This window comes from Microtus oregoni, unplaced genomic scaffold, assembly GCF_018167655.1.
Source record: "Microtus oregoni isolate MIOR12 unplaced genomic scaffold, Mior012 000103F_ref0000194, whole genome shotgun sequence".
Lineage (NCBI taxonomy): Eukaryota > Metazoa > Chordata > Mammalia > Rodentia > Cricetidae > Microtus > Microtus oregoni.
This window is the reverse complement of record NW_024544717.1, coordinates 1,694,212-1,721,836: the sequence shown is the minus strand read 5'-3', so window position 1 is coordinate 1,721,836 and position 27,625 is coordinate 1,694,212. Positions and strand designations below refer to the sequence as shown.

At 46.2% G+C, this 27,625-nt stretch overlaps 1 protein-coding gene across 1 annotated transcript in view; it reads left to right on the top strand.

Moving 5' to 3' along the window:
• Positions 1-27,625, top strand: part of LOC121443247 (lysine-specific demethylase PHF2) — a 73,917-nt gene that overhangs the window by 24,081 nt on the left and 22,211 nt on the right. The window contains exons 2-5 of the mRNA XM_041644933.1: positions 15,694-15,779; positions 19,243-19,357; positions 22,758-22,918; positions 25,745-25,886. Coding sequence (XP_041500867.1) covers positions 15,694-15,779; positions 19,243-19,357; positions 22,758-22,918; positions 25,745-25,886 — 504 coding nt within the window. The remainder of the gene's footprint in view (positions 1-15,693; positions 15,780-19,242; positions 19,358-22,757; positions 22,919-25,744; positions 25,887-27,625) is intronic.

Here is a 27,625-nt window from a genome sequence, read left to right as displayed (position 1 = left end):
TGTGAGAGAGAGAGAGAGAGAGAGAGAGAGAGAGAGAGAGAGAGGAGGAGGTATCTTCACTTGTCATCTTAGTGTTTGAGACTGTCTCTCACTGATATGGAACACACCATTGTGCTAGCCTGGCTGACCAGCGAACCTAGGATTTCTTTGCTTCCCAATACTGAAGTCACAGATGCACCACTTCCATGCCTGGCTTTTATGTTTGTACTGGAGATCCAAACTCAGGCTGTCATGCTTACATGATAGGCACTTCACCTACTGGGCCATATCTCCAGAGGCACATCCTTTGTGAACAGGTTGAATGCAGCTGGCATGTGTCCACTCTGTGTGTGTTCTTTACAGGTGTGTGTGTGTGTGTGTGTGTGTGTGTGTGTGTCTGGCGTTCAGCTGCAGGCTCATGTAGCCACAGAAGCCTAGTACTTAAAGTGCTTAAAGAATACTGGATCTGGGTCTTTTGAGGTGGAGCTCATGAAGCAAAATAGCCAGCATCCTAGTGTAAATCCAGTTTCTGTACTCCATCAGGGCAGACTCGGTTATAGCCTTGTACCAATATCTGTCTGTGCCTGTCTACAGTGCAGAAGATATCATGGTAGTTCAGATTTAATAGCTACTCTCACTTGAATTCTCATGTCCACAGCAGCCATTGCTTGCCCACTGTCCCCAGTCTCTGCCATGCCTGACCTTTAGTGTCAGGTACTTGCTCTCCAATGGCCAGGTTTGGAGATTGGTTGTATACTAGACGCTGATTTCAGTTCAGGTGCTGCATGTCACTGGGTCACCCAGTTCCCATGCTCCCCTGCTTATCTGACACAGAAATTCAGCTGCTAACTCTGGTCACCAGGTACAGGCCACCTCTTTATCATGGTTAGGGATGACCTCGAAGCCAGAAACTCAGCACCTTGTTCTGCTCCATAGGGGGTCAGTCCTGTGGATTCCCCACACTTGGCCTGGTTATGTGTGCATGTGATGTCTGTGCATATAGTGTTTATGTATATGTTGTATATATCATATGTGTTCTATTCTGCTAATAGTATGTGATATGTTTGTGTGAGTGTGGTGTATGCAGTATGTAGAAGGTATTTGGTTGGTGTATGAGCATATTTTGTGTAGTATGTTTTTACGTAGAAGTGTGGTATTTATATGTGTGTGTGTGTGATGTTTGTGTGTGATATGTTTGGAGTGTATATTTGCTTGGTGTGTATTATACATATGGTGTGTATGTGTCTATGTCTTGCAGTGGCCAGGTGATGGATGTGGTAGGACCTTACCAGCCTTGTCTGGTTCTCTGAGATTCTGAGGAGGTGGCTGTCATCTGTAGGTCTTGGCACCAGGCATTTCCTTTGAGAAGAAAGTTACAGGATCTGAGGGGTGGACAGAGCTTTCTAGAGAGCACTTCTGTGATTTTCACCTGTGACAGCTCTACTGTGGCCACCTGCAGCTGATCTTGCGGAGCCCTACATAGCCCTTTCCTATAGTGTGGGCTGCCCTGCTCAGCCACCTCAGCTGGGGTCTGAGAGGATGCCCCTCCACCCCCAAGATGAATGTGACACCCTGCATGAGGTCTTGTATATCAAAGGTTTGCATGTTTTTAGAATCAGGCAAGCAGCAGACATTCTGGGTTCACATCCTAGCACCCTTTTGAGCCGCAAGGACAGGGCTTAGTTCTATCTGATGGTCCAGGCAGCTGGGCCCAAAGAGTGAACATTCTCAGAACCCTTTGCAAGCTCCATGGAAAGCTGAGCCTCTGCTCTAGGCATTTATCCAGTACCTTCGAAGAGCAGCTAACTTGCAGCTGTGTGCCCTGGTTGTGCCTCTGAAGAGGTGTGGTCCTCAGAGCAGTGACAGGGCTCCTTTTGTGGAAGCTGACAGGCCAGCGAGGCAAAGAAAAATGAATTACTTTCTTCAAACATAGGCATAGACCCTAAATAAGTAAGTGTAACAAGCACGCACTAAAGGACTCCGGGCTTTGGCCCTTGAGACTAGCCAGACTCTCCTGCCTCCTTGCCACTGAGCCCAGATTTCCTGCCTGTTGCTTACATTTCCACCCCCTTGTTTCTTCCTGGGGACTTCCCATACTTTCTGAGAACAGGGTGTTTATGTGGGGTGTTTGCTACCTGCCCATGTCTCTCTGCACACTGCATTTAGAGTGCCTCTGGGCTCGGGAAGCCATCCTAGTGCTGCTACCTGCTACTCAGTTCTGTGTGATTCGGTGCAGCTTTTCAGGGCACCCGGTGGTAAGCCTTGGTTTCCAACAAAGTCTGCTCATGACGGCACCCAGGACTCAGGGTCCAGCCTCCCTTCTCCTGACCCCCTTCCTGCCCCATCATGGACTTGCTTCTCTTTCAGGAAAGTTTTCCCTCCGAGTAGCTTTGCCCTGCATCTCCCACATCCCAGCCGAGAGCTCTGCAGGTGGGCACACACAGAAATTCTTTCTTCCCTTCCCTTCACTCTGTTCCCTTCCTTCATTACTTTTCTGGGAGTGGAGTGATGGGCCCTGCACACACTAGGTAGGGCTTTTGTATTGAGCTGTACCCAGAACTCTTTGCACAGTTGTACTTTTGAGACAAAAACCTCAAGAGTTATGCAGGTGGATCTTGAACCTAAATCTGCCACCCTCTTGCTTCAGCCTCTTATGCAGCTGAGGTTAGAGGTCTGTGCTGCCAGACCCAGCCTGATTTTTAATAGACAAGTTTTAGACTGATTTTAAATTTGTAGAATGACCAAGCAAGAAGAACAAAGTCCCTGTATACCTCCCCTACCCTACACAACACCCTATTTCCTTATCAGAATCTTTTACATTTATGTGGTGTATTTGTGACAGTTGTTTTAGAAGCAAGGCGTTCTTTGTTTAACATTATTTCATGTGTATGGATGTTTCACCTGCATGTATGTCTGTGCACCACATGTGTTCCTGGAACTTGCAGAGGCCAGAAAAGAATGTTGAATCCCCTGGGACTGGGGATTGTTTCTACATTTTAGTGTTTATGACTGTGCACAGGTTTTAATGGCAACACAAGTTTTCAGCTCCTTCAGGTAGGTACCAGGGAGAGCAACTGCGGAATCACATGATAAGAGTGAGTTAATCTTCTAAGAAATGGCAAAGCTGCAACACTCTGGCTGTGACATGTTGATAGGTGAGTGTCCAGTCGCTGCCTTTCCCCACCAATGTTTGCTGTTGTCAGTGTCCTGGACTTCGGTCATCCTCGTGGACATGCTGTGGGACCTTGCTTTAATTTGCATCTCCTGGTGACATGATGTTGACAGCCTGCCATGTGCTCTTGCAGTGGCCATCTAGAGATCTTCCTGGTGAGGAGCTTGTCGAGGTCTAGGGCCCACTTTAAAATGGGGCATTTTTCTTGTTGAGTTTTAAGAATTCTTGCAAATTTTGGATACCAGTCCTTTTTTTTTTTTTTTTTTTTTGGTTTTTCGAGACAGGGTTTCTCTGTGGTTTTGGAGCCTGTCCTGGAACTAGCTCTTGTAGACCAGGCTGGTCTCGAACTCACAGAGATCCGCCTGCCTCTGCCTCCCGAGTGCTGGAATTAAAGGCGTGTGCCACCATCGCCCGGCTGATACCAGTCTTTTTTTATTGTTTTTTTAAATATTTATTTATTTGTTATGTATACAATATTCTGTCTGTGTGTATGCCTGGAGGCCAGAAGAGGGCACCAGATCTCTTTACAGATGGTTGTGAGCCACCATGTGGTTGCTGGGAATTGAACTCAGGACCTTTGGAAGAGCAGGCAATGCTCTTAACCCCTGAGCCATCTCTCCAGCCCAGATACCAGTCTTTTAACAGATATGTTTTGCAAATATGTCTCTGTGGATCATCTCTTTTAACCACACAACAGCATTCTTTTCAGAGCAGAAATTTTAGATTTTAATAAAACCCCACTTATCCACTCTTTCATAAATCATGGCTTTGGGTTTGCATCTAAGTCATCAACAGGGCTGGAGAGATGGTTCAGCAGGTGAAGGTGTTCACTGCAAAGTCTGGCTTCCTGGGGCTGGTCCAGGGAGGCCATGAGAAGGCAGAAGGAGAGACTGAGTGTGCAAAGCTGGTCCTCTACCCTCCGTATGTGCGCAGTGGTATACATTTGCTCTCATATGCATGCACACCTCTCCTCTTGTACATATTAATAATACTAAATTTTAAAGTCATCTCTAAATCCAGGCTCATCTCGATTCTCTCATGTGTTATAGGAATTTCATAGTTTTACATTTTATATGTAATCCATGATTCCTTTTTCTAGGAAGTATATTATATCTCTGCCTGATTCTTTTTTACTCTTTTGCACGTGAATATCCAGTTGTTTACCAATACTCTCTTCTGTGTCACAGGCTGGATAACTGTATCCATAGGATCTGCCTCTGGCCCAGTATTTCATTCCATGGGCCTGAACCCTTATAGCCACATGTTTTCCATCATGGCTGCCTTACAGCAGAACTAGAGCTAGCTGGTGCCTGTCCTTTGTTCTGTTGTGGTGTGCTCTGGGCCTGTTGTCTCTCCATATAAACCTTGGAATCAGTGTGTTAATTTCCATAGAATGATGTGTTGATATTTCTCCAGGATCATCTAGATCCTAGAGATCAAGTTAGGAGTAGCTGGCATCTGACAGCCTTCCTGTCCATGAACATGGATTATCTTTCCATGTTTTTAGTTCTGGGATTTCTTTCATTAGGGTTTTATAGTTTCCCTTATATTGACTTTCTGTGGAAATTTACACTTTTCTCATTTCATTTTGATGGTAAGACTGTATAAATGATGTTCCATTTCTTAATTTTCAGTGTTCTTTGCTGGCATCCAAAGGGAAATTGATTTTGTGTATCAGCCTTCCTGTCTTGTATCTCTGTCACATGCTTTAGCCCCAGAAGACCATCGTGCCACTTGTGAGGAGTGACCATCGCTTTCCTCTTCCCAGATGATGTTCGTCTTCTTGTCTTATTGCACCAGTCAGGGCTTTCACATGGGATAACTGGAAAGCAGCAGGGACAGATATGCTTGCCTCTCTCTCTCCTTCCTCCCTTCCTTCCTCCGGTGGGAGTCACATAGGTGCCATGGCAACACATGCATGTGCATCTTGCCAACACACACACACACTAAATAAATGTTATGAGTATTTAAATAATATGAGAATTAAAACTTTTGACTTGTTACTTTAATGGCATCCTTTCATTATATAATTTGAGTTTTCAATCTTTATAATCTTTCTTTTTTCTAAAGGACTTTAACATTTCTTGGAAAAAGAAAAAGAAAAAAAACCGTTTCTTGGAAATATGGTACACTGGTGACTAGTCCTCACAAATTTTGTATAAAATAGAGATTATTTTCCTTCATCTTTGAAGGGTAGTTTTGCTGGACATGGTGCTATATACCTCGAACCCAGCCCTTGAAAGTTGAAGGCAGAAAAATCAAAAGTTCAAGGTCATACTTGGATATATACTGAGGCCAACATGGGCTGTTTAAGTTCCTATCTCAAAAAGAAAAACTAATTAATTAAATTGACTGATGCGTGATAATGAAAACTCAGAGTTAGAAATTGGTGTTCAACCTGAAGATCCTAAAACCAAAACAGCCAACCACTGGGTCTTACCTTGACCTTAGTCTGAAAATGGCGATCCTACCTCCAGGAATCTCAGGAGACTGTCTGAGAGCTGTCTTCCCCCGTCTTATATCCCTCTCTAGGGCTGGGATTAAAGGCTTGCACCACTGTCATTAAAGGTATTCACCATCCACTTTCTATGGCAAACTAGTGTGGCTACTGAGATTAAAGGTGTGTGTCACTGTGGCTACTGTGTGTGTTACCATAATCTGGTCTGTAAGGCTGACCAGTGGGACTGCTTTATTTTCAGATCTTCAGGCAGTCTTTATTTATTAAAATATAATTGAAATGCCACTACAATTGACAAGGGAGCTGGTGAGCTGGCTAAGCCAGTAGGAGACATTGCACACAGGCCTCATTAGTGATCTTTGTTCATTCTCAGAACCCACAGAGGAAGGAAAGAACTACTCCTGCAAGCCTCTCTCTGACCACCATATGCACATGAAAATTTTAAAGATTGCTAGACTCCAAATTCTCATATGTTCCCCAATTCTTCAAGCCCTTTAAATAGTTTGCCACATACTCTTGTTGTCCCATGGTTTTTGAGAAATTGGATGTAAATCTTGTTTCTTGTAGGTAAGGAGCTTTCCTCCTGCCCATGGGTTTTTCTCAAGGTCTTCTCGTTGTGTTTGAGTGTGCATGCATGCACACGTGTATGAATATGCACATGTGCATACATGCTCACACATGTAGAGGTTAGGGGACAGCTTTTGGAAGTAGGCTCTCCCTTTCTACCTTGTGGATCTTAGGTATTGAGCTGAGGTCATCAGGCTCAGCAGCAAGTGCCCTATCCGCTGAGCAGCCTTGCCCTCTGCTGTCTGGGATTTTGCTTATGTCTGTGTTTGCTTTTGGTGTGCTTTATATTTTCTCTTGCAAATATAGTTTTGAAAATAAGCATTCTGTTTACTTACACCCTGCCACACAGAAGGGTTGGTGTTTCATACATACCTGCGATGCCTCTTCTCTGTCTCTTCTGGAAGCTGAGCTCACGTGGTTCAGTGTGTTCCACCTGGAGCTCCATGGTCTCTGTTACTGACGCTGTATTTCTTCAGAGTTGTACCTTGGGAAGTACCTTTCTTCACACTTGTCCCCTCACGTGGTGCCGATGGTGGCTGGTCAAAGGAGTCAAAGTGTCCTGGCCAACCAAGTCTCTTGCTTAGGTTTTATGAACTTGAGTCACCAGCCAGAGGTTTGGGCTGGATGAGTGACAGTCACTTCCTTCTGCTGCTCAAGAGCATCCTGTCCTTGCTGCCTTGAGCCACCTTCTTTGAAAGGTCTGTACGTACCAGCAGTTGCTTTGGCTTGCATTCTGTAAAGATTCATTTGTGAGTGTCAGTATATTTTTAAGACAGGGGCCTCAAACTCAGAGATCCCCTGCCTCTGCCTCGCTAGTGCTGGAATTAAAGGTGTGTGTCACCACACTCAAACAGAGAATATATTTTAAAATAGATATATATGCTTATAAATTCAGATAGCTTTGATTGAAACAAAATCAGATTTTCATGATTACAAATCTTACAAGGGCTACGGGTATAACTCAGTAATAAAGTACCTGCTGAGAGCGTGTGAGGTCCTGGTTCAAGCCCTAGCTCCATAAACGCTAAGGTTTTCCATTTCACGGTGCAGATGCTAACAAATACTAACCTTGGGGGATAGGGAGGTGGCTCAGTTGGTAAAGTGTGTGCTGTGTGAGCATGCGGGTCTCAAGTTGAGTCTTCAGCATCCACTTAAAAGCTAGGTGTCTACCTGAAACCCCACCTTGGGGTGGAGTGATAGGTGGTTCTCTGGAGTGGGCTGGCATGCCAGCCTACCAAGTCAGTGAGTGACCCTATCTCAGAAAGGAAGGTGGAGAGCAATCATGCTTACTTACACACATGCATTCACACCCACATATGCTTGCATACACTTGAACATGTGCATACATATATTCCTCGTGCATACACAAACAAATAAAATGCCAACTGTCTCACCCATGAACTCACGCTGGCAGGGGCTCCTGCTAAGACAGATGTGGGTGCTTGTTTTCCACCATCAGTGTTAACATTTGGATACTTACACTCCCCAAAGGCTTGTGTGTTGGGCGCTTGGTCCCAGCCTGTTGTGCGGTTGGGAGGTGACAGAATCTTGAGGAAGTGAAAACCAGTGGAAGGAAGAAAGGTCTCTGGGGTACTGTACTGGACGGGCATACCCATTCTTCCCCACAGCTCTCTCAGGTTTCTCCTGTGACCCGTTCCCACTGTAATGCTCTGTACCACAGGCCCAAAGAGGTGGGCGAGTGACTCTGGACCAAGGCCACTCAAACTCGGAGCCTGAACAAATCTTCTGCCTTTACAGTTGATGCTCTCAGGTGTTCGTCACAGTGGCAGACAGCTGAGGAACACAGTCAGCGACACCCTTTTCACTGCAAGTTCCAGTGGGCGTTTCTTACTGCAGTGTGTCCTTTTCTATCACTGTGTAAATGACAGCTTAGTCACTAGTCAGCCGGATACCATTTCCTCACCTGATTTTCATACAGAAAATGGTCTTTTCGCAGCTACACCCTCAACACACAGTTCCGCACTAGGCCAGAGGCTTGTGACTCATCTGCTAGTGATCATTTATTTTGGTTCCTGATGTTTTTCGGTGCAATAGGAAGCTGTTCTATTATCCTGAATTGTCTTTATTACTGTGCCCAAGAGGGATGCGGTGACCCCATTGGGCTTTGGGAGGCATGTCATCTCTGTGTCTGTGTGGGTGGGAGTGGCCGGTGCACTTTCAGGAACACGTGCAGCCAGCCCTCACCTGGCCTTATCGTTCTGTTTTGAGGTAGGGTCTAACCAGGTAGCTCTGGGTTTTCCCAAAACCCACTCTATAAACTAGGCTGGCCTTGAACTTATGGTGATTCCCTTGCTTCTGCCTTCAGAGTGCCAGGCTGGCAGGTGTACACCACACCCAGCTCTCGACCTGGCTTTAATTAGAATACCAAGTGTGGGCCTTGCTGACTTCTCTCCAACAAATGCTGTTTTAAATAAACCTGTAAATGTGACTTTATACTTTTAAATGGGTCAGAAGTCAGATTTCCCAGACACAGCCCTTGAAATGCCTGTCAGTTCAGTTTCATGGGCATCCTGGCTTAGCACCACGTCCACTCATTCTCCCAGCTCCAGTTTGCTTCAAAGCCTGGTGACATCTCTGCTGTGTCCTGTAAGTGAAGTGATGGTGGCAATGAAATTGGAGGGACCCAAGGCTTCTCCCTTCCTCTCACAGCGGTACAGCTACCTCTGGAAAAAACACAGCCAACCTTGAGTTCCCTAGGAAGGTCACAGAGCATTGTCATCAGGGATGTTTGAGATGTACCCAGCAAAACACATGGCTTTAGTGCTGAGTAACGATAAGCGATCCACCTCATTCTTAGGGCAGTATGGTTTCTCCCTGTCATGCTTGGGTTTTCTTTAAGCAAATTCATTCTACAAATAGGCCTACAGAATAGAATTCCCTGATAAGCAAGGCAGAGACAGACCCTTTGCACAGGCCCTGTGGTAGTATGAAGACTTCCTGGTCAATCTGAATGCTCCGTGGCTGGTGTGAATGCTCATGACCAGTATGATGCTCTGTGGCTGGTGAGTGCTCCATGACTGGTATGATTGTTCTATGGCTGGTGTGAATTCTTCATAGCCAGTGTAAAATGCTCCATAGCTGATGTGAATTTTTCATGGCTGGTGTGAATGTTCCATGACTGGTATGAATTTTCTGGACAGTGTAAAATGTTCCATAGCTGGTGTGAATTCTCCATGGCTAGTGTGAACACTCTGGCCAGTGTGACTATTCTGCAGTTGGTGTGAATACTCTATAGCCAGTGTGACTATTCTGCAGTTGGTGTGAATACTCTGTAGCCAGTGGGGATGCTCCACAGTAGATTTGAATATTCTATGGCACCATGCCAATGTTCCTTGGTCATAAATCACTTCCCATCAAGTTGTACCTCCAAATCCCTTCTTTCCCATCCTCTGGCATCTCACTTGCCATGTGTCTCTCTTGACTTACCTGTTATAGACATTCTAGTTGGGGGTTGCTATTAAGTATTAACACTATGTATTGGGCTTCCCCCCCGCCAGTAATCTAGTTTTTTCTATCCATATGTGTTACTGAATATGTAAACTTTAGTCGAATAATGTGTTTTGTGTGTGATCACATGTTGTTGATCCATCTACCTGTCCTTGGATTTTGGATGCCTTACCCACTTTGGTTACCTACATGCCGCTATTTTTTGTGAATAGGGCATTGATGGAATGCCAGTTCTTAGATCTTAGATATGTAGCTGAGTAGAACTGCAGGCTCATGTGTCACTTTATTTTATGAGGAATCAATGTTTTTTTTCTGTGTCTGCACTGTTTTACGTTTTTCTTAAGTGAGGAAATTATGGAGGGGTCACAATCTCTCCACAGCCCACGATGTGAAGTTGCATCTCACTGGAGTTTTGATTTGCACTTTGCTAATGACTTGAACGATCAGTGTCGTTTCGTGTGCCTATGGCTGTGTATTCATCGTCTCTGGGGAAATGCCTGTTTGAGTCATTGGCTCATTTTAAAATTAGATTATTTTATTATTGAGCTATAAGAGTTCTTTATGGATTTGGATGCTAGACCCTTACCTGATATGTAATTTTAAAATATTTTCTCTCATCCTGTAAGTGGCCTTTTCTTTCTCAACAGTGTATTTTAATGTACAAAAGTGTTTTATAATTGAATTGAAAAAAATTCTTTGACAGCCTCATACATGCATATAATGAACTTTGATCTTTTTCACACACGCCCTCTTATATTCCATTTCCTTTCCCTCTCCCATCTAAGCTCTTCTCATTTCCAACAAGTCCTTGCCAGTTTCAAGCCCTCTCCTCTTCCTCCTTTTTTGGCTCACTGAGTTTAACTGGAATTTCTTACACAAGCATAGGTGAAGGGGTTCTTTACAGGGGCACAGACAACTTACCAAAGGTACAGTACTGAAGAAAATGGTCCTCCCTTCCCTACCTAGTAACCATTAGCAGTCAGTGAATCCCTCAGGAAGGGGCAGGACTTCATGAGCACCTCCCCCATGATGAAATGTTGCCTGGCCCAGTCTTAGATGCACAGAAGTTTTTAGTTTTGATAAAGCCCAGTTTATCATTTGTAGTTGCTGCTGCCACTTACCCCTTTGCTGTTATTTCTAGTCATCCATTGCTGGATCCAAAGGTATGAAGATTTCATTCATGTTTTCTTCTAATAATTTTATCATTTTAGACCTTATATTTGGTCGATCAATTTGTTTTCAGTTAGTTTTTGTGTAGAGTGTCAGGTGGGCATTAAGGGGTCGAGACAGGCAGACCCTGAGAACTCACTGGCCAGCCAGTCTAGATAAAAATGGTGAGCTTCAGGTTCAGTGGAGACAGTAAAGCAGAGGGTAATGGAAGAAGACATCCAGTGTCCTTGCTCTGGCCTCTCCATGCATGAGCTCATATGGGTGCATCTGCAAACCCATGTGCACGCAGTACAACACACACACACACACACACACACACACACACACTAAGAGAATCCATGTGTGTCTGTTTAAGGGGTATCTAGAATTATTAAGATTTGAAAGAGGGAACATGTACTCATGAACAGGATATGGTAAATCCAGGTGCAGAGTCCTTAGAAAGCTGGGGACCATTCACATGCTGTTTCACACGACCTAACCTGGTCTTTACCACCCTCTCTTCTTCCTTATAAGAGGTCATATAGGCAGACAAGAAGCACTGCCTCTATTGGACCAGATAGTCCAAGGTCATGGGCAAAATGAATACCCACTATACACGCACGCATGCACGCACGCACGCATACACACACACACACACACACACACACACACAGAGAGAGAGAGAGAGAGAGAGAATAGACTTTCCTTATATCTTACAACCCTTGTCAAAAATAAATTGACCTCTGATATGTGGGTTTATTTCTGGGTCTAATTCTATTCTGCTCCTCTGTTTCTAGCTAGATGACAGTGGCATATTATTTGGTTACTATGGCTTTGTTGTGAGTTTTGAAGTTGTGAACTGTATGTTCTCTTCATTTTTTTTAAATTAATTTATTTATTTATTAAAGATTTCTGTCTCTTCCCCGCCACTGCCTCCCATTTCCCTCCCCCTCCCCCAATTAAGTCCCCCCCACTCAGCCTGAAAAGCAATCAGGGTTCCCTGTCCTGTGGGAAGTCCAAGGAACCCCCACCTCCATCCAGGTCTAGTAAGTTGAGCATCCAAATTGCCTAGGCTCCCACAAAGCCAGTGCGTGCAGTAGGATCAAAAACCCATTGCCATTGTTCTTGAGTTGTTCAGAGAGTCCGGTTTTATCCCAGGCTTTTCCAGACCCAGGCCAGCTGGTCTTGGTGAGTTCCAGAGACAGAGACCCACATTGGAGCACAGGACTGAAATTTCATTTTTGTTTTTAAAGATTGCTTTGGTTATTTGGGATCCTTTGCAATACCATATGAGTATAAAGTCAGCTTTTACCCTTGTTTCATCAGTGTACAAATCGTGCCTGTGTTTGAGGGACATTTCCCCCAAATGGTTTATCCTTCTTGATGCTCATATAATTGATTTCTACATTTTCTTTTTGATTATCTATTGCCAGTGTCCAGAAACACTGTGCTGTGTGTTAATCTTGCACCCTACAACTTTCCCTTTTATTTATTAGTGCTAGCATGTCTTATATAGAGGGTTTCCATGTGATTTTCTGTATATTTAAGCATGTCATTTGCAAATAAAGATCATTTTACTTCTTTCAGTTAGTTAGAAGGCTTTTTATTTAATTTTATCCCCTAATTATTTTGACTAGCAGCACTTCTAACATTGCGTTGAGTAGAAGTGGCAGCTACAGACACCTGCCTCATTTCAGGTCTTCTAGGGAAAGGCTTTTGGTTTTTCATCATTCTGTGTAATATTAGCTGTGAGTTTTTTATATTATATCTTTATCTTGCCGAGGAAGAGGAAGTTCCTTTCTATTCTTAGTCTCTCCCTCTCTCTCTCTCTCTCTCTCTCTCTCTCTCTCCTTCTACACATACACACACACACACACACACACACACACACACACACGAAGAGCCGGGTGTTGTGGCACATGTCTTTAATCCTACTACTTAAGAGGCAGAGGCAGGCAGATCTCTGAGTTCACGGCTAGCCTAGCCTACAAAGTCAGTTCTAGGACAGTCAGGACAGCCAGGGCTATGCAGAGAAACTGTCTCCCTCCCCCAAATAAAAATAAATGAAATTATGAATAGGTCTATCTTTTTCTGCATCAGTTGAGGTACTCACATAGTTCTTCCTTGTGTCATAAGAGGTGAGAACACATTAGGGAAGATGGGGGTTGGGGAAGGACTGGGAAAGACCAGAATAGGAATGTGAGAGAGAAAGGGCCATGTGAACTGTGGCTGAGACTTGCACAATCCCTGCTGCTGTGTAACCTCCAGGGTGGGGCCTCAGGGCACACCCTTTTTTTGTAGTCAGATGTGATGTTCCAGCAATTGAAGTGTTGCTTTATTTCATGTGTTGAACTATCTTTACACTCCCGTGATAAGTCTTGCCTGACTGTGAACTATATACAGCCTCTTAATGGGCTGCTGGACTTTACAATGTAGTTGATGGAGGGTTTTTATACTGCTATTAATAAGAGATGTTGGTCTGGTTTTTTTTTATGCCTTTGTCTGGCTTTGGAATCAAGATATTATTGTTCTCATAAAAGGAATCAGGAGGGCTGGGGATAAATGACAGAATCCTTGTCTAACATATTTGAGGCCCTATATTCATTCCTAGCATGAAAAGAGGGGGTGGGTCAGAAATATTACTTTCTTTTCAATTTGTTTCTGAGAAGGATTGCTATTATTTTTTATAGAATTCACTAGCGGTGCTTCTGGGCTTTTCCTTTTTATTACTTTATTCATTTTGTGTGTGTGTGTGTGTGTGTCTGTGTGTGTGTGTGTCTATGTACGCCCATGCTTGTACACAGGTGTGTATCAGGCACACATGTGAAGGTTGGGGGACAACTGGCAGGTGTCTGTTTCCTCCTTCCACCCTTTGGGTCCAGGGAATTGAAATAATGTTATCAGGCTTAGTGGTGAGCACCTTTACCCCCGGAGCCATCGTGCTGGTCTCTGGAGTTTTCTGAGGGAAGTTTTTCAGGAATGACACAATGTCTTATTCAGATCTGTTCATTTTCTCTGTTTCATCACTGTGTGTACATATGTGTTGTTGGGTGGCGGGAATCAATCCCAGCTTCAGATGTGCTCATCATGTGCTCTGCTGCTGAGTTACAACTCACTCTGCTGTTTTTGAATTGCTTGTTTGTAGTTTATGTGTTCCTAGGAATTTGTCCACTTCACCTCGGCTACCTAATTGTTGCTCTATAAATAAGTCTGGTTTCAGTAACCTTTCTTCATTTTGTCTGGTCAGTCTAGGTGAAAGCTTGTAAACTTTGGTCTGATTGACTCTTTCTGCTGTTACTCCCTCCCCAAGTCCATATTTAATGCCGGGTGTGGTGGCGTATGCCTTTAATCCCAGTACTAGAGGCAAAGACAAGCAAATCTCTGAGTTCCAGGCCAGCCTGGTCTGTAGAGCGAGTCTAGGACAGCTAGGGCCACACAGAGAAGCCGTCTTGGAAAAACAACAACAACAACAAAGGTTCTCATTTGGGAAAACAAGCTCAGATTCAGAGATATGCTGCCCCTCGGTGGTGTTGGAGGGACACAAAAAGTCAGGAAAAGGATTGACGAAGGTCAACCTTGTTAGCATTTCCCAGAAGCTGTTCGCCTTGTTTTTGGAAATAGGGTCCCTAATTGGGACTGGAGCTCACTGATTAGGGTGGGTTATCTAGCCAGTGAGTCCCCTGGAGATGCCCATCTGCATCTCTGCGATGCGGGATTGTAAGCATATGCCACCACATCCCACTTTTCTTGCATCAGTTCTGGGAATCTGAACTCAGAACTTGGTGCTTGCACAGCCAAACCCTTTCCTGACTAAGCCATCTCCTCAGCTCACCTTACATATTTTTAATAGGTATAAAATTTACAGTGGTTCCCTATGAGTCAAGACATCATGAGGCAATACTTTAAAAAAAAGACAAAAGAGCATATTTTAATTAAAAGTCATACTGAATACAGCTGCAACTGTATTGGACTTTTGATGACCTGTGGAGTTTGCCCCATGTAAAAACATCTTCCTAGAGTACCCTGGTGACTTCCAGATAGTCCATTTCCTTAGCCCTTCCTGGGTGGAGACTCCGTGGCTGCCCTCAGGAAATGCTTCTTTAAAATACATCAGGTGGCTCTGTTTGTGCGTCTGCTCGCAGGAAGGGTGTGTTGGTGTGTTTTCCAACTCAGTGACTTTTCCATTTGGGGGATTCATCTGTCCCAACAGTCTGGCCACACAACTGGATTCTCACTGTCTTCTACTGGCCTCTCTTTACCTGTAACCAAAGAGTAGAAGGTGTCAGAACAGAGCAGCATGTTTTCATTTTGCTGCTTGTGATGGTAGAAGCCTGTTGGCCTTGTGGTTTGCATCCTCTGATTCTGTCCTCATTCTAAGGGGCTTTTGGGCGCCAACTGATCAGTGCCAGTAGCTGCCTCCTGAGCAGGTTTCAGGCCCTGGAAGAACTGGGAGGGAAGAAGAAGGGACACACTGGTCACTGTCCCTCAACCTTGCCCTGACCTCCTGAAGCTGAGTGGGGCAAATTGTTGAGGTGTAGCTCAAGGTTCTCCTGTCTTCCCAGATGTGTTCTGTTTCCTAGCTTCCATAAGGGGCTGTGCCACTGGTTCCTAACATCCCCTCGCCTTCCCAGGGTGATGATGGAGGTGGTCCTCACTGAGGCATAGTGCTGGGTCCTCATAGTGAGCACCTGCAGCTGCGTGTGGATCCCACAGCAGATTCGTGTTTGAGGAGGGCAGCTCTGCAGCCCTTCCGCCCCTCCCCATCTAAGGACAACTGTTGCACAAAGCTCCACTGACCTCAGTCCCCAGCAGTGAGCAGGGGCTACCCCTGAGCTTATGGATGGAAGGCTGAGGGAGACTGACCGTGAGAGGAATAATGATCTGTCTCCTCCTGTTTCAGCTGTGTTGGGGTGGAAGAGGAGGAGGCACCAGATATCGACATTTATCATTGTCCGAACTGCGAGAAAACCCATGGCAAGTCCACACGTAAGTACCTCAGCCTATCAAGGTCACAGCCCAGTGGCTCTGGTGCTGGGGACCCCTCCAGCTTAGCTGACTGCTTTCTGATTGATTCTTGCTCTCAGAGGCAGCCACACAGACTCCACCATCACCAAGGCCTTGCAAGGGCCACACCTAGCACCTATAGACTACCCCATGTTAAGTGTGGGCTTGAGGCTCAGGTGATAAAAGACGTATTCAGGGCGCCCAGCCTCGCCAAGCCAGACACATGTGTATGTTTGTGAATGGCTCTGCTATCCATCCTCTAAGAGCTCAGCTTACCCCACCCAGCATCCCACAGTGCCTGTTGCTGTGTATCCGATGTTTCTCCTTTCTACCCTTGTTCTCTGAGCCCTGCTGTGCAGCAGGTGCTAAGGGAATACCCAAGATGTAGGCTCAGCTCATATTGTGCAATTTCATCCAAGTAGGCTTTGAACTCCAAGGCTGAGCCCTAGTTATAAGTAGGGAGTGGACCTGTGGCCTGTAGAAACACAGGGACTGACGAGTGTCTGTGTGTGTGTGTGTGTGTGTGTGTGTGTGTAGTTACCTCTGTCCTCAGGGCTTCTGCCTATGTTGGTGTTAGAAATACTCGCATACACTGCAGGTAGACACTCTGGCTGTTTCACTGCTCACATGCCATGCCCAAGGCTGGATTGGTTGAGTTGGGGAATTAGAATGGGTCACAGGGGACTGTGTCCAACTCCCTTCATAGTCACTGCATCGCTCCCTTTTCAGGAGACCCTCACCCAGGTACTCAGTGCAAGCCGAGAGACCATATCCCTGCCTCTGTGAGATAAGTGCTGTAAACACAGAGAGATGAAGAGAGAGATGCAGACAGTGGGGTAGGGGCAGTGAGGTGGGGATACAGTCAATGGGAAAGACACAGGCAACTCAGGAAGTGGGAAGGGACTCCAGTACCAGAGTACTCAGCTAACCGTGGAATACAGGCAATGGGGACGGGGAAATGGAGGGTTCACACTCCTGTTCAGTGAGCCAAGGCCTATCTGAGACTCTGGGAACATTGGAGCCTGGCCTAACTCCTGGTGAGGCTGGTGCTAGGTGGGTGGGATCTCCCTGTTCCTGGGCTCTGTCTGCTGTCTCTTGGCTCTTCTAGGGCCTGGCTCTAGAGTGCACATTGCTGGATAATGGGGCTGCTCTGGTTTCTGGTTGTACTCAGCATCTGCCAGTTCAGGACTCCTAAGGCACCTTCCAGACCTCCCCAGACACACTTGTGCTCCGAGTGTCTCTAAGTCACTGACAATAAGGACAGGAAGGAGTGTTCTCACTCTCCTGGCACCTTGTTAAACTCAGGGTCTTATTTACCTTTATATAAGAAATGAGACAGATATGGAGAGCTTCCACTGGGACCCAGAGCTGTCCTGTGGGGCCTGGGAGGTGGGGTCACTGCAGAGCAGGGTTGGATCAAAAGATACTAGCAGGCATGTTCTTAAGGAGGGGTGGGGTAAGGCTGTGTGCGCTCATCCCAGAGTCCCTAGTGAAGGTGATCTGGAAGATGTTAGGGTCTCCCTGAATGGTTCATGGTGTCTCGGGGAGTCATTTCTAAGAGACTCTAGATTGTGGAGAGGAAGAAGTTGGAAAATGGGGTTGAGCCTCTTTCAGCAGTCATGAATGTTTGAAGGGGTCCTGACATGGGGGCTCTTGCTGAGTCTGTTCAGGGTAGAACGTAGGTGTGGTGTAGGACTGAGTGTTGATGAGTGTTGCATCAGTGACGAACAGCTTGATTCTTTTAGTGCTGTCAGGCATCCTCATGGTGTCAACCACCTACCCACTGAGAAAGGCATGTGCACCGCCTCACCAAGACTCAGTCCCTGGGCTTGACTGGAGTTTGAGCAGAGGCTCCACAGTCAACCATGGCCCAGGTACCAGCTCCAGTTCCCATCCCTACCACCAGCTCCCAGGGAGTGACATGCACATAAGGTGTCTGCAGTTTTACCTGCATGCCTACCTGCATGTTTGTTTGTCACTTTTTGCCACAGGCTGGGTTGCTTAAATAGCAGGAGATTCATTTTGTGCCATTCTGGTGACAGAAAAGACCAAAATCAAGGTGCTAGCCCCTCTAGCATCTTCTCACAGGGTAGCGGGTGAGGGAGCCTCCTGTGCTTTCTGTCTCCATCACCTGGATGTCAATTCCATGACTCAGTCTCCTCTCAGGTGCCCCACTTCCTAATCACCTTGAGGACTAAAGATTTCAACATAAGGCTCTGGGGCACAGACCAGTCAGAGTGTGCTGAGATGTGTGTGCACATATGTCCATTTGTGTGTGCTCAGAGGCGGCTGTGTAAACACTGGGGTTAGACTCCTGCTATTATTGAGAGGCTTGTACTCCTTCAAACACCACGGTCCAAAGTCCTAGTCCTTTCTCTGTGAGTCTCTACTAGTCTTGGTTTTGAGCTGAGTGCCTATGAACACTGTGAGTAGTGCTGTCTGTGACGCTGATTTTAGTCACACTTCCATCTCCGAAGCCTCGGTGACAAAAGGCCTCCCATGCTTCTGGAGAGCTCCAGCCTGGAGCTGGTACTAGGAGCTGACTTGAGGTTGAAAACCTTCCTCCTGCTTCTTGTTCCTTCTACCCTGGCTTGAGGCAGGGCCTGCAATGGTGGGTACCGTGAAGAGCAGGAGCCAGGGCCTCCCATGCTGCTTTTTCTTCATTAAGCAACAGGGGTGTGGGTTTTAAGGTTCAACCCCACATAGTCTGTGTGTTCTCTGAGGTGATTTTGGCCAGTGGGTCTTGGTTAAGGCATCAGACAAGTTTATTTGACCAAGAAAAATCTAGTACAGGAGTCTCAGGCTCCTGGACATGAGCCTGGCAAGGTGCCTGATGTGACAGAGGCCAAAGGAACAATGCTGCTCTGCCACCACAGCGCTGTGGCAGAACATACTCAGCTGGGTGATGGGACCCAGTCCCCATCCTAACTCAGGCGTCACGGCCCCGTGATGTCGGTGGGAGCCCGGGTGTTCCCAGCACTGCCCTCTGTTGCTCAAAGGACTGCATGACAACTTCAGTACCAGGGCCTGCATGACATCCCTGTGCCTCGGGCCATCTTCATGGCACACTGGCTGTAAGGTGGGGAAAGAGGTATTGGAAAGGAAAGGCCCTGGCAGAAAGGTGACAGCTCTTTGTGGAGGACAAGCAGAATGTGTCCCCCATTGTGGGATGGCGAGCACCTTCTAAGAGTCGCCTGAGTGAGGAAGGTCAGGGCTAGCGTGGAAGCCTGACCTCCATTATGAGAACAGGGATGAAGATAAGGAGGTGTGAATGTGGGCTGGCAGGGTCTGTGGGAGAGGTTTTGAGTTTGCTGTGTTGGTAAGCTCCCTAGCTACCTTTTTGCCCCCTGCGGTGCCCAGGGGGATGTCTTCTTATAGTGTAGGGGCCTCCAAAGTTGGGTGGCAGCTGTGTTTGGAACAGACCCATCTTGTGTCTCCTCTACAGTCAAGAAAAAGCGGACCTGGCACAAACATGGCCCTGGGCAGATGCCAGACATGAAACCAGTGCAGAATGGCAGCCAGCTCTTCATCAAGGAGCTGCGGAGTCGAACGTTCCCCAGGTAGGTGATCTTTCTCAGGCGGGTGGACCAGCCATTCTTACCCAGGTGGTGGTCCTTCATTGGGTGGTTGGGCCTTTCCAGGTGAAGTGTTTTCTACGGATGATTGGCTTTTCTCAGCTGGGCAGATCTTCCATAGGTGGTGGGGTCCAGGCAGTGCTATCTACGGGGTGGACCCATCCACTGAAACCCTGCCTCCTTCCCCATCTTCTGATCACTGCACACAAGGCTGTGTGTACTGTCCCTCTCAGTACACATTACTGTTATTGGGGATTCCCCTTCTAGGGGAGGCAGGAGCGTCAGGCCTTCCATAGACAGGTCGCTTCTCTCTTGTGTGTGCACCTCTTGAGGGCATACATTGGCGCTGCTCTGGGTGGGAAGTACCACTCTCCATCCTGTTTTCTGGCCACCTGCCTCTGCCCTTGCCACATGGTAGAGGCCTTTCCTTCCTTCTACTGCCTATACACTTGTTCTGTCTGAGTTCTGGCAAAAAGTAGGCAAAGAGCAGTCTCAGGAAGCTGTTCTGGGTCACCCACAGTTGTGAGGCTGGTACTGTTTGTCTGATAGAAATCTTTATTTCTCTCTTACTAGTATCATTGCATAGAGAGTTTTCAATTGCTGGGTTTCTTTTGATGCTTATTATGTGATGTCACATGATTAACTGATCTATGGTTTACCCTGGCTCCTCTGAGCTGAGTGCTACTCCCCCAGCTCCCCAACCTTCACTGAGATGTAGTTCACTAACTATAACACATTCATTTAAAGTCAGGAGCTCTTGACATGCGTGTGCCTCCTCACAGGTGTGTGCATCCATACAGGTGTGCGTATTCTCACTGGTGTCTGTATCCTCACAGATGTGTACATTCTCACAGGTGTGTGCATCCTCACAGGTGTGCGCATCCTCACAGGTGTGCGCATCCTCACAGGTGTCTGCATCCTCACAGGTGTGTGCATCTTTATTAGTCAACTTCAGAGCCTTTCATCTCCACAAAGAAATCCTGCCAACTTCTCGTTCCCCATGGCCTTGAGAATCCACAAGCACCTTTACCTTCTGAGCCCATTTTCTCATGTGTAAATCTGAGACATTTTCTAGAAATAGAATCACCCAGTATTTGGGTGCCTTCTTTTAATCTGATTATTTTCAAGGCTCATCCACATTGTAGCATTTGTCAGGACTTCATTCTCTTTTTGGTTGAATAATATCCCATTGTCTGGCTGGCTGGACCACTTGCTGTTTATATCATTCAGCTGATGGCCATTTGGGCTGTTTCTGTTTTTGTTTTCATATTTTTGCTTTCTGACTACTGTGAATAATTGTGGTCTAAATATTTAGATCCACGTTTTGTGTGGTCATGTTTCCATTTGTTAGCGTGCAGCCACTGGGTCAGATGGAAATTCTGTGTGTAATAGTCTGAGAACCACCAGGATGCTTTGCAAGGCGGTGGCATCATGTGACATTCCCGCCAGCCTACAGGAGGGAGTTCTCCAGCTCCCCTTCCTGTCAAGCTTTTGGATCTAGCCAGCCGTCCTGTGTGTGTGAAGTGGTCTCTTATATTTTGACTTGCATGCCTTTTATGACTAGAGATGTTGAACAATTTTTAATTTACATGTGGGCTTTTCTCTTCTTAGGGAGTCTACTGAGATCCTTTGCCTCATACACTGTGTGTGTACACACACGTGTGCACCTGCGTTTGGAGGCCAGAGTATAATCTTAGGTGTTGTTTGACTGGCATGATTCATTCATTCTCTCTCTCTCTCTCTCTCTCTCTCTCTCTCTCTCTCTCTCTCTCTCTATGGAATCCCCCCAGCCCTTTGCCTCACACTTTAAAATTGTTTATTATATTTATATATTTATTTGCATATGTGTGTAAATGCATTCATGTGCATGAACAGGCCTGGACTTTTATCTGCTGAGCCATCTCACTGATCTTGCCTCATATTCAAAGTTTTTAAAATTTACTTTATGAGTGTTTTGCCTCTGTGTGTGTGTGTGTGTGTGTGTGTGTGCGCGTGCGTGTGTGTGCGTGCGCGCGTGCACCACGTGCATTTTCAGTGCCCATGGAGGTCAGAAGAAGGCAGCAAATCTCCTGAACCCGGAATTATGAGTGGGTTTGAGCTGTCATGTAGGTACTAGGAACCAAACACGGGTCGTCAGCAAGAGCAATGAGTGCTTTTAACCACTGAGCTATCTCTCCAGCACCACCCCCTCACACCTTTTAAAATAATATTTGTGTCGTTGACCTGTAAAGGTTCTTTGCACATTGTAATGCCTTTTAAGAATTCTGTGTATGTATTTGTGTCTGTATATTCATAAGTAGAGGAGCTTGTAGAGTCTAGAAGAGGGCATTGGATCCCCAGGAGCTGGAGTTACCACCTGGCAGTATTCTCTCTCCAGCTCCTCTTTCCATATTCTCGATGCATACTCCTTGCGCATGACTGGCAGAGACTTCCTGCCCCATAGTTTGTCTTTTTGCTTTCTTGATGGTGGCCTTTGAAGCAGAAAGTACTTTTGATGTTGTTGGTTTTATCTAATCTTCCAATTGTTTCTTGTGCTCTTGTTGCGATCTAAAGCCTTCGCAAAATCCAAGATCATGGAGATTTATCTTCCTGTCTTCTCCTAAAGGGTTTGTAGTTCTAGCATTTAGTATGTATTTTGATACATGTTGAGTTAATTTTTGCATATAGAATGGAGTAAAATCTAACTTTCTTCCCCCTCCCCCCAATATCACTTGTTGGAAAGACTACCTTTTGCTATTAGACGGTCTTGCCATCTTTGTTGAAATCATTTGCTCGTAAGTGTCCTCATTTATGTCTGAACAAAATTCGAGGTACTGTCCATGTTTGTTCTTGTGCCAGGAGCACACTTGACTCCTGTAGTAAGTTGTGGAGTAAAGAGCTGTGGGTCCTGAACCTTTGCTCTATGTTTTCAAGATTGTGTTTGTTATTCTGGATCCCTCATGAGGTCCATGGACTTTTAGATCAGCTTGTGAGTTTTGACAGATTCTACAAGATGAAGTAGAAGGATTTGTTTTGCTTTCTTTTTGCCATGTAGGGGTGCAAGAGAGAGAAAGGAGAGAGAGAGAGAGAGAGAGAGAGAGAGAGAGAGATATTGATTGATTCATCTAGGTGATGGTGTCTCTCTGTGGAAAGGGTGGCCAGCATACAGGAACATAGTAGAGTTTTTCTGTCTCTCATCATTGTGGTACCTGCCTTCCATGTTCCATCACAGTTACCAGTGGACCTGTGTGCCTTGCTCTCAGTGGTGGGTGGCTGGAATCAGCACCACAAACTTGCCTACAGCTATCTTAGTAGTTTTCAGGGTGCTGTGGCAGGCCAACCTCCTGGAGCATGGGCGGCACATAGCCAGGTATCCTGAGGTGCCGGACCCACCCTTTCTCCACAGTGCTGAAGATGTGGTGTCCCGTGTACCAGGCAGCCAGCTCACTGTGAGCTACATGGAGGAGCATGGCTTCACCGAGCCCATCCTTGTCCCCAAGAAAGATGGACTGGGCCTATCTGTTCCTGCGCCGACATTCTATGTGAGTGACGTGGAGAACTATGTGGGTGAGTACTGTCCTTTGTGTATCTTATAGGAGCCTGGGGTAGGAAGGTGTTGGAATGAGGAACTGTGCTGTGTATAAGCACCCTGGCCTTCTCCTTGTCTGATGAGAGTAGGTAAGGCTTAAGGCTCCTGAGCCAGGATCTACCACTGAGCCTGGAGCCCCAGTGATCCTTCTGTGGCTGTCCCCGCTTCTCTTTCCCAGTTCAGCATCACAGGCCACACTCTCCACTATAAATGAGTGCTAAGAATCTGAGCTCAGATGATGTAAATACTTTGCTTTACCCAATGACCCATCTCCAAGACTTTCATGAAGATTTGTTTGTTTGTTTGAGACAGGGCTTCACTGTGTAGCTCTAGATGGTCTGGAACTCTTTATGTAGACCAAACTGGCCTTGAACTCACAGAGCTCTGCCTGTCTCTGCTACCACACCTGGCATGTGGAATACTTTAAATACACAAAAGAAAGAGACAAACAGCAAGCGTGTGCACCTGGCTGTTGGCCACACCCTCCCACCAGTTGTGGGTTGATTTTCTCGTCCCCTAACTTTTTTCCCTTAAAGTGTTTGAAGACCTACGTTTGACTATATCGTTTTGCACATGAACTCCAATGCTAATTGAATATGGTTTTAAATATACTTGCAATTCAGTCACTGCTCCACATTGATAATTCCATGATGGAGTCACAGGGGTGTCTTCTAACACTGTGACATGATGTTATCATCTACAAATGTGTTGGGTCACATTCTTGGCTATCCTGGGATACATGTGACTGTGGGCTGCAGGTTGGATACGCTTATACTTTGACCTAATTCTCCCCAGTTTCCTCAGAGAATTCCTGTTTAGAGTTGCTGAGAAGGCTTGCCATGTAATGATGACCTGAGTTTCACATTCCTAGAACCTACGTGACAAGCTAATGTGGTAGTGTGCATCTATAATCCCAGCACCCCTCCTGTGAGATGGAAGCCTGGGACAGGACTTACCCAGAAGCTCACAGCCAGCTAGTCTAGAGTATGTAGCAACAAAGATCAAAGAGTAGGAGTGGAGACCAACTCCCGAGAGTTGTCTTTTGACCTCCACATGCACACCTGTATTCACATACATGATATGCACAATGCACCCATTTACATGTGCAAAGTTCTGGGTTTTATCTCCAGAAATACAAAAGACTCTTTACGTTGGGTCATTTGACTCAGAATTAAACAGGACCCATGAGTTTTCATGTCCCTTACATATTCTTTTGTGACAGACTCACACCCCTGCCATTTTGTCAATTTTGTGGGCCCTACAGAATTTCTCATCTTCAGGATGTCATTGGTTGTCAGAGCCCCTGCTGTGGCATCCAGCAGCTCTCTGTGTCCTGGGTGTTTTCCCATGAGCTCTGGCTTACAGGCCTTGCATTCTCACTCAAGGATTTGTGTCTCTCCCTTCCCAGTGGGTGCTCCTCCATCTTTGAGGACACCTACAGTGCCAAACACACACCTGTAATGATGCTGCCATGGTCAGTGGGGCCTGGTGTCCAGGCTTCTTGTCCACAGATGTCCCAGAAGCTTCCACCTTGTGTTTGAGCAGCCACTGTTGACCTGTACAAAGGGCATATTTGCCTGTCCATTCTGTATTGTTTCTTCCTCTCTCTCTCATGACTTTTCTATCCTTGGTTGTTTGAAGAGCTTCGGCTTTTCCTCATCAGCTACAGAAAGGGCAAAATAAGTGTTCTCTCCTCTAGTTATCGATTAATCAGAACAGCAAGTTGGTGCCTATATTAGTTCTGTATTAGAATTCTACCACTGTAATGAAATATTTGAGACAAACATTTTACAAAGGGGGAAAGGTTATTTGAACTTACGGTTCTATAGCTACAAGTCCATAATCATGGGTCCCAAAGTTTTGCATCCCTAATAAGATTGTGTGTGATGGTGCAAACTGATCATATATTATACCCATGAGATGAGAAAGCAAAGGAAGAAGGAACAAGGGTCCTACAATTCTCTCCAGGGACTTCCCTGTAATTGGGCGTTTCTCTCCCATCTACCTGTTCCCAAATACCTAGCAGCTGCTTTCCAAATTACTACACAGAGGCTTATATTAATTGTAAATGCTTGGTCAATAGCTCAGGCTTGTTACTAGCTAGCTCTTACATTTTAGGTTAACCCTTGTTTCTTATTTATGCTCTGCCATGTATCTCCTGCTCCCTCTGCATCTGCTGGTGACTCCTCTGATTCTGACCTTCCCCTTCCCATCATAGTCTGGTCATCAGGCCTATACTTCCTGCTTGGCTACTGACCAGTCAGTGTTTTATTGAACCAATTTGAGTGATAAATCTTTACAGTGTCCAAGAGGATCATTCCACAGAATTTCCCTGTGATCTAGCATCCTCCCTACTTCCTAAATGTTTCTCTACCTCCAAATAGCAGCACAGGGTGGGACCACGCCTTTGTGTAGCCATACCAAACAAATGCCTTTGAAATGCAGGGCTCCTGGATTTTAATATTATTCTGGATGTTATCTTCAAAATGTCTGTTGTTATCTTCAACTTATGTTGACTATGCACCGGTATATTTATTTGCTGACATGGTCTTTCTAACTGAGAAGAGATTCACTACTTCACAGTGTTATGTTACTAGGTCTAAGAAAGGAGCATCGGTTACTTGGATCCACAGCAATTGTAGGTAGAGGAGATAAGGTCAGCCCTTATCTATTCTGTGGGGGCACTGCCCACAGGAGAGTGTACAAGGGCAACCGAGGACATGTAAGTGTCCACCCTCATCACATCCTCTAGGGAGGCCATAGTACTTTCCTGGCATGCTCATGTCTTCCCACTTCCTCCCCAGGGCCAGAGAGAAGCGTGGATGTGACAGACGTCACAAAGCAGAAAGACTGCAAAATGAAGTTGAAAGAATTTGTGGACTATTACTATAGCACCAACCGCAAGCGTGTCCTCAATGTGACCAACCTCGAATTCTCAGACACCAGGTGACAGGCTGCTCTGGGGTGGGCTTTGGTGGGCTGGCTCAGGGTCAGTGTCCCCAGTCTCCAGTTCTCAGGATGCTGTCAGGACTCTAAGGGCTGACTCTAGGTCTTGCATGGGGTTCTGGGGTTGTGAAACCTGGTTCAATGTTCTACCCTGGTGTGGGGACTGTGAGGCCTTGCTTGGGGTTCTGCCCTGGGTAGAGGCTGCAAGGCCTGACTTGGTGTCCTACTCTGAGTGGCCTACTGCTGTCCTGTGAGTTGCCCAGAAATCACCATGAAGGCTTGGTTCTCCTTTCTCTTAAAGCGCACTGCAACAACTCAGATGAAATAGAAGCAAAAAGGAAACCACCCCCCTCCCAGAGAAAGCCTCTGCGGCAGTATGAATGAGGCCCTTCCAGAGGCACATGCTCCTCACACACAGCGATGGTGTGCTGAGATGACACGCACACACAGAAGCACAATCTGTGACATACACTCATAACACTGCACACACCTGTTCACATCGTAATACACTCATGCATGCCTAGGGACACACTAAGGCACAGCACAAGGACATACTCTCATGTCACACTGACACACCTATTATCATGACATACTCATAGAACAAGATATAGGCACACTCAAGACAGACATACTTAGACATTCACACTCATGAACACTCTGAGACACAGCACTGACATGGTTAGGATATCTGCAACATATTCATTATATGAACACACAGCTCCCTCCTGACTGAAACTCTCAACACACTGTGACTCTCACTGGCACCACACTCAACACTTGCATCATATACACCTCGCCACATGTACCAAAACCTTTGTGTGCACACCTACATGGTGGCTGCTCTGTTTCTCCCCTAGGCCTACTACTTGCCTCGACTTATGAGGCCACTCACAGGTGTCCCAAGAGTCCTGGGTGTTATTATTAGCATGATCCCTGTGGGATGGGGTGTCTGTGGGTCAGTTATGTATAGTCTCTGCCCTTGCTTGAGGCTGGGGCAGCAGGACCAGGCTGGATTCTTGGTGGCATTTTCATGGAGGTGGGGAGCTCCCGTACACTAGCCAGGAGAGACATAGCAAGCCTAGAGGTCACACACATGAAGATCAGAGAGCACAGACAGGGAGAGGAGCCTGGGGGCTGATGGCCTTTATGGGTCCTAGGCTTCATCCGAATGAGGGTTTTTATTGATCTGCTACAGAAGGAGGCATGAGTTCCCTGGGGTCCCTGGGAGGGATTGTTCATGCACACTGAGTGTGGGGGTCAGCAGAGTTGGACACATACAGTGCCTGTCCCACAGAGAGGTAGTCCCCAACTGCAGAACTTGCATGGGTCATATTAAGAGTGTGGAAGGAGGTTAGGGACTAGGGGTTGTCAGGGGTGCTGGAGTCCTACCTAGGTATGGGAAAGGCTGTCTCATATGTAAGATGGACATAGAGGATCAGGTTATACGGAACTACTCCAGACAGCCTGGTTAGGGTGTACGTAGACTTCAGCAGAGGCAAAGTAGAGATTTGTGGGCTAGGTGTAGAGGCATGACAGACCCTGTGTGGCCTGAGGCAGCAAGAACATTCAAATCTGCTTCTCTGTCACTGCACATGGGGGCTGACATTTCAATAAACCCCAGGTGTATTAGATTATCTTCTATTGCTGTGAAAGACACCATGACCAAAAGTAAGTTGGGGAGGAAAGGGTTTATTTCATTTTATAGCTATGGTCCATCATGCAGGGACGTCAGAGAGGGA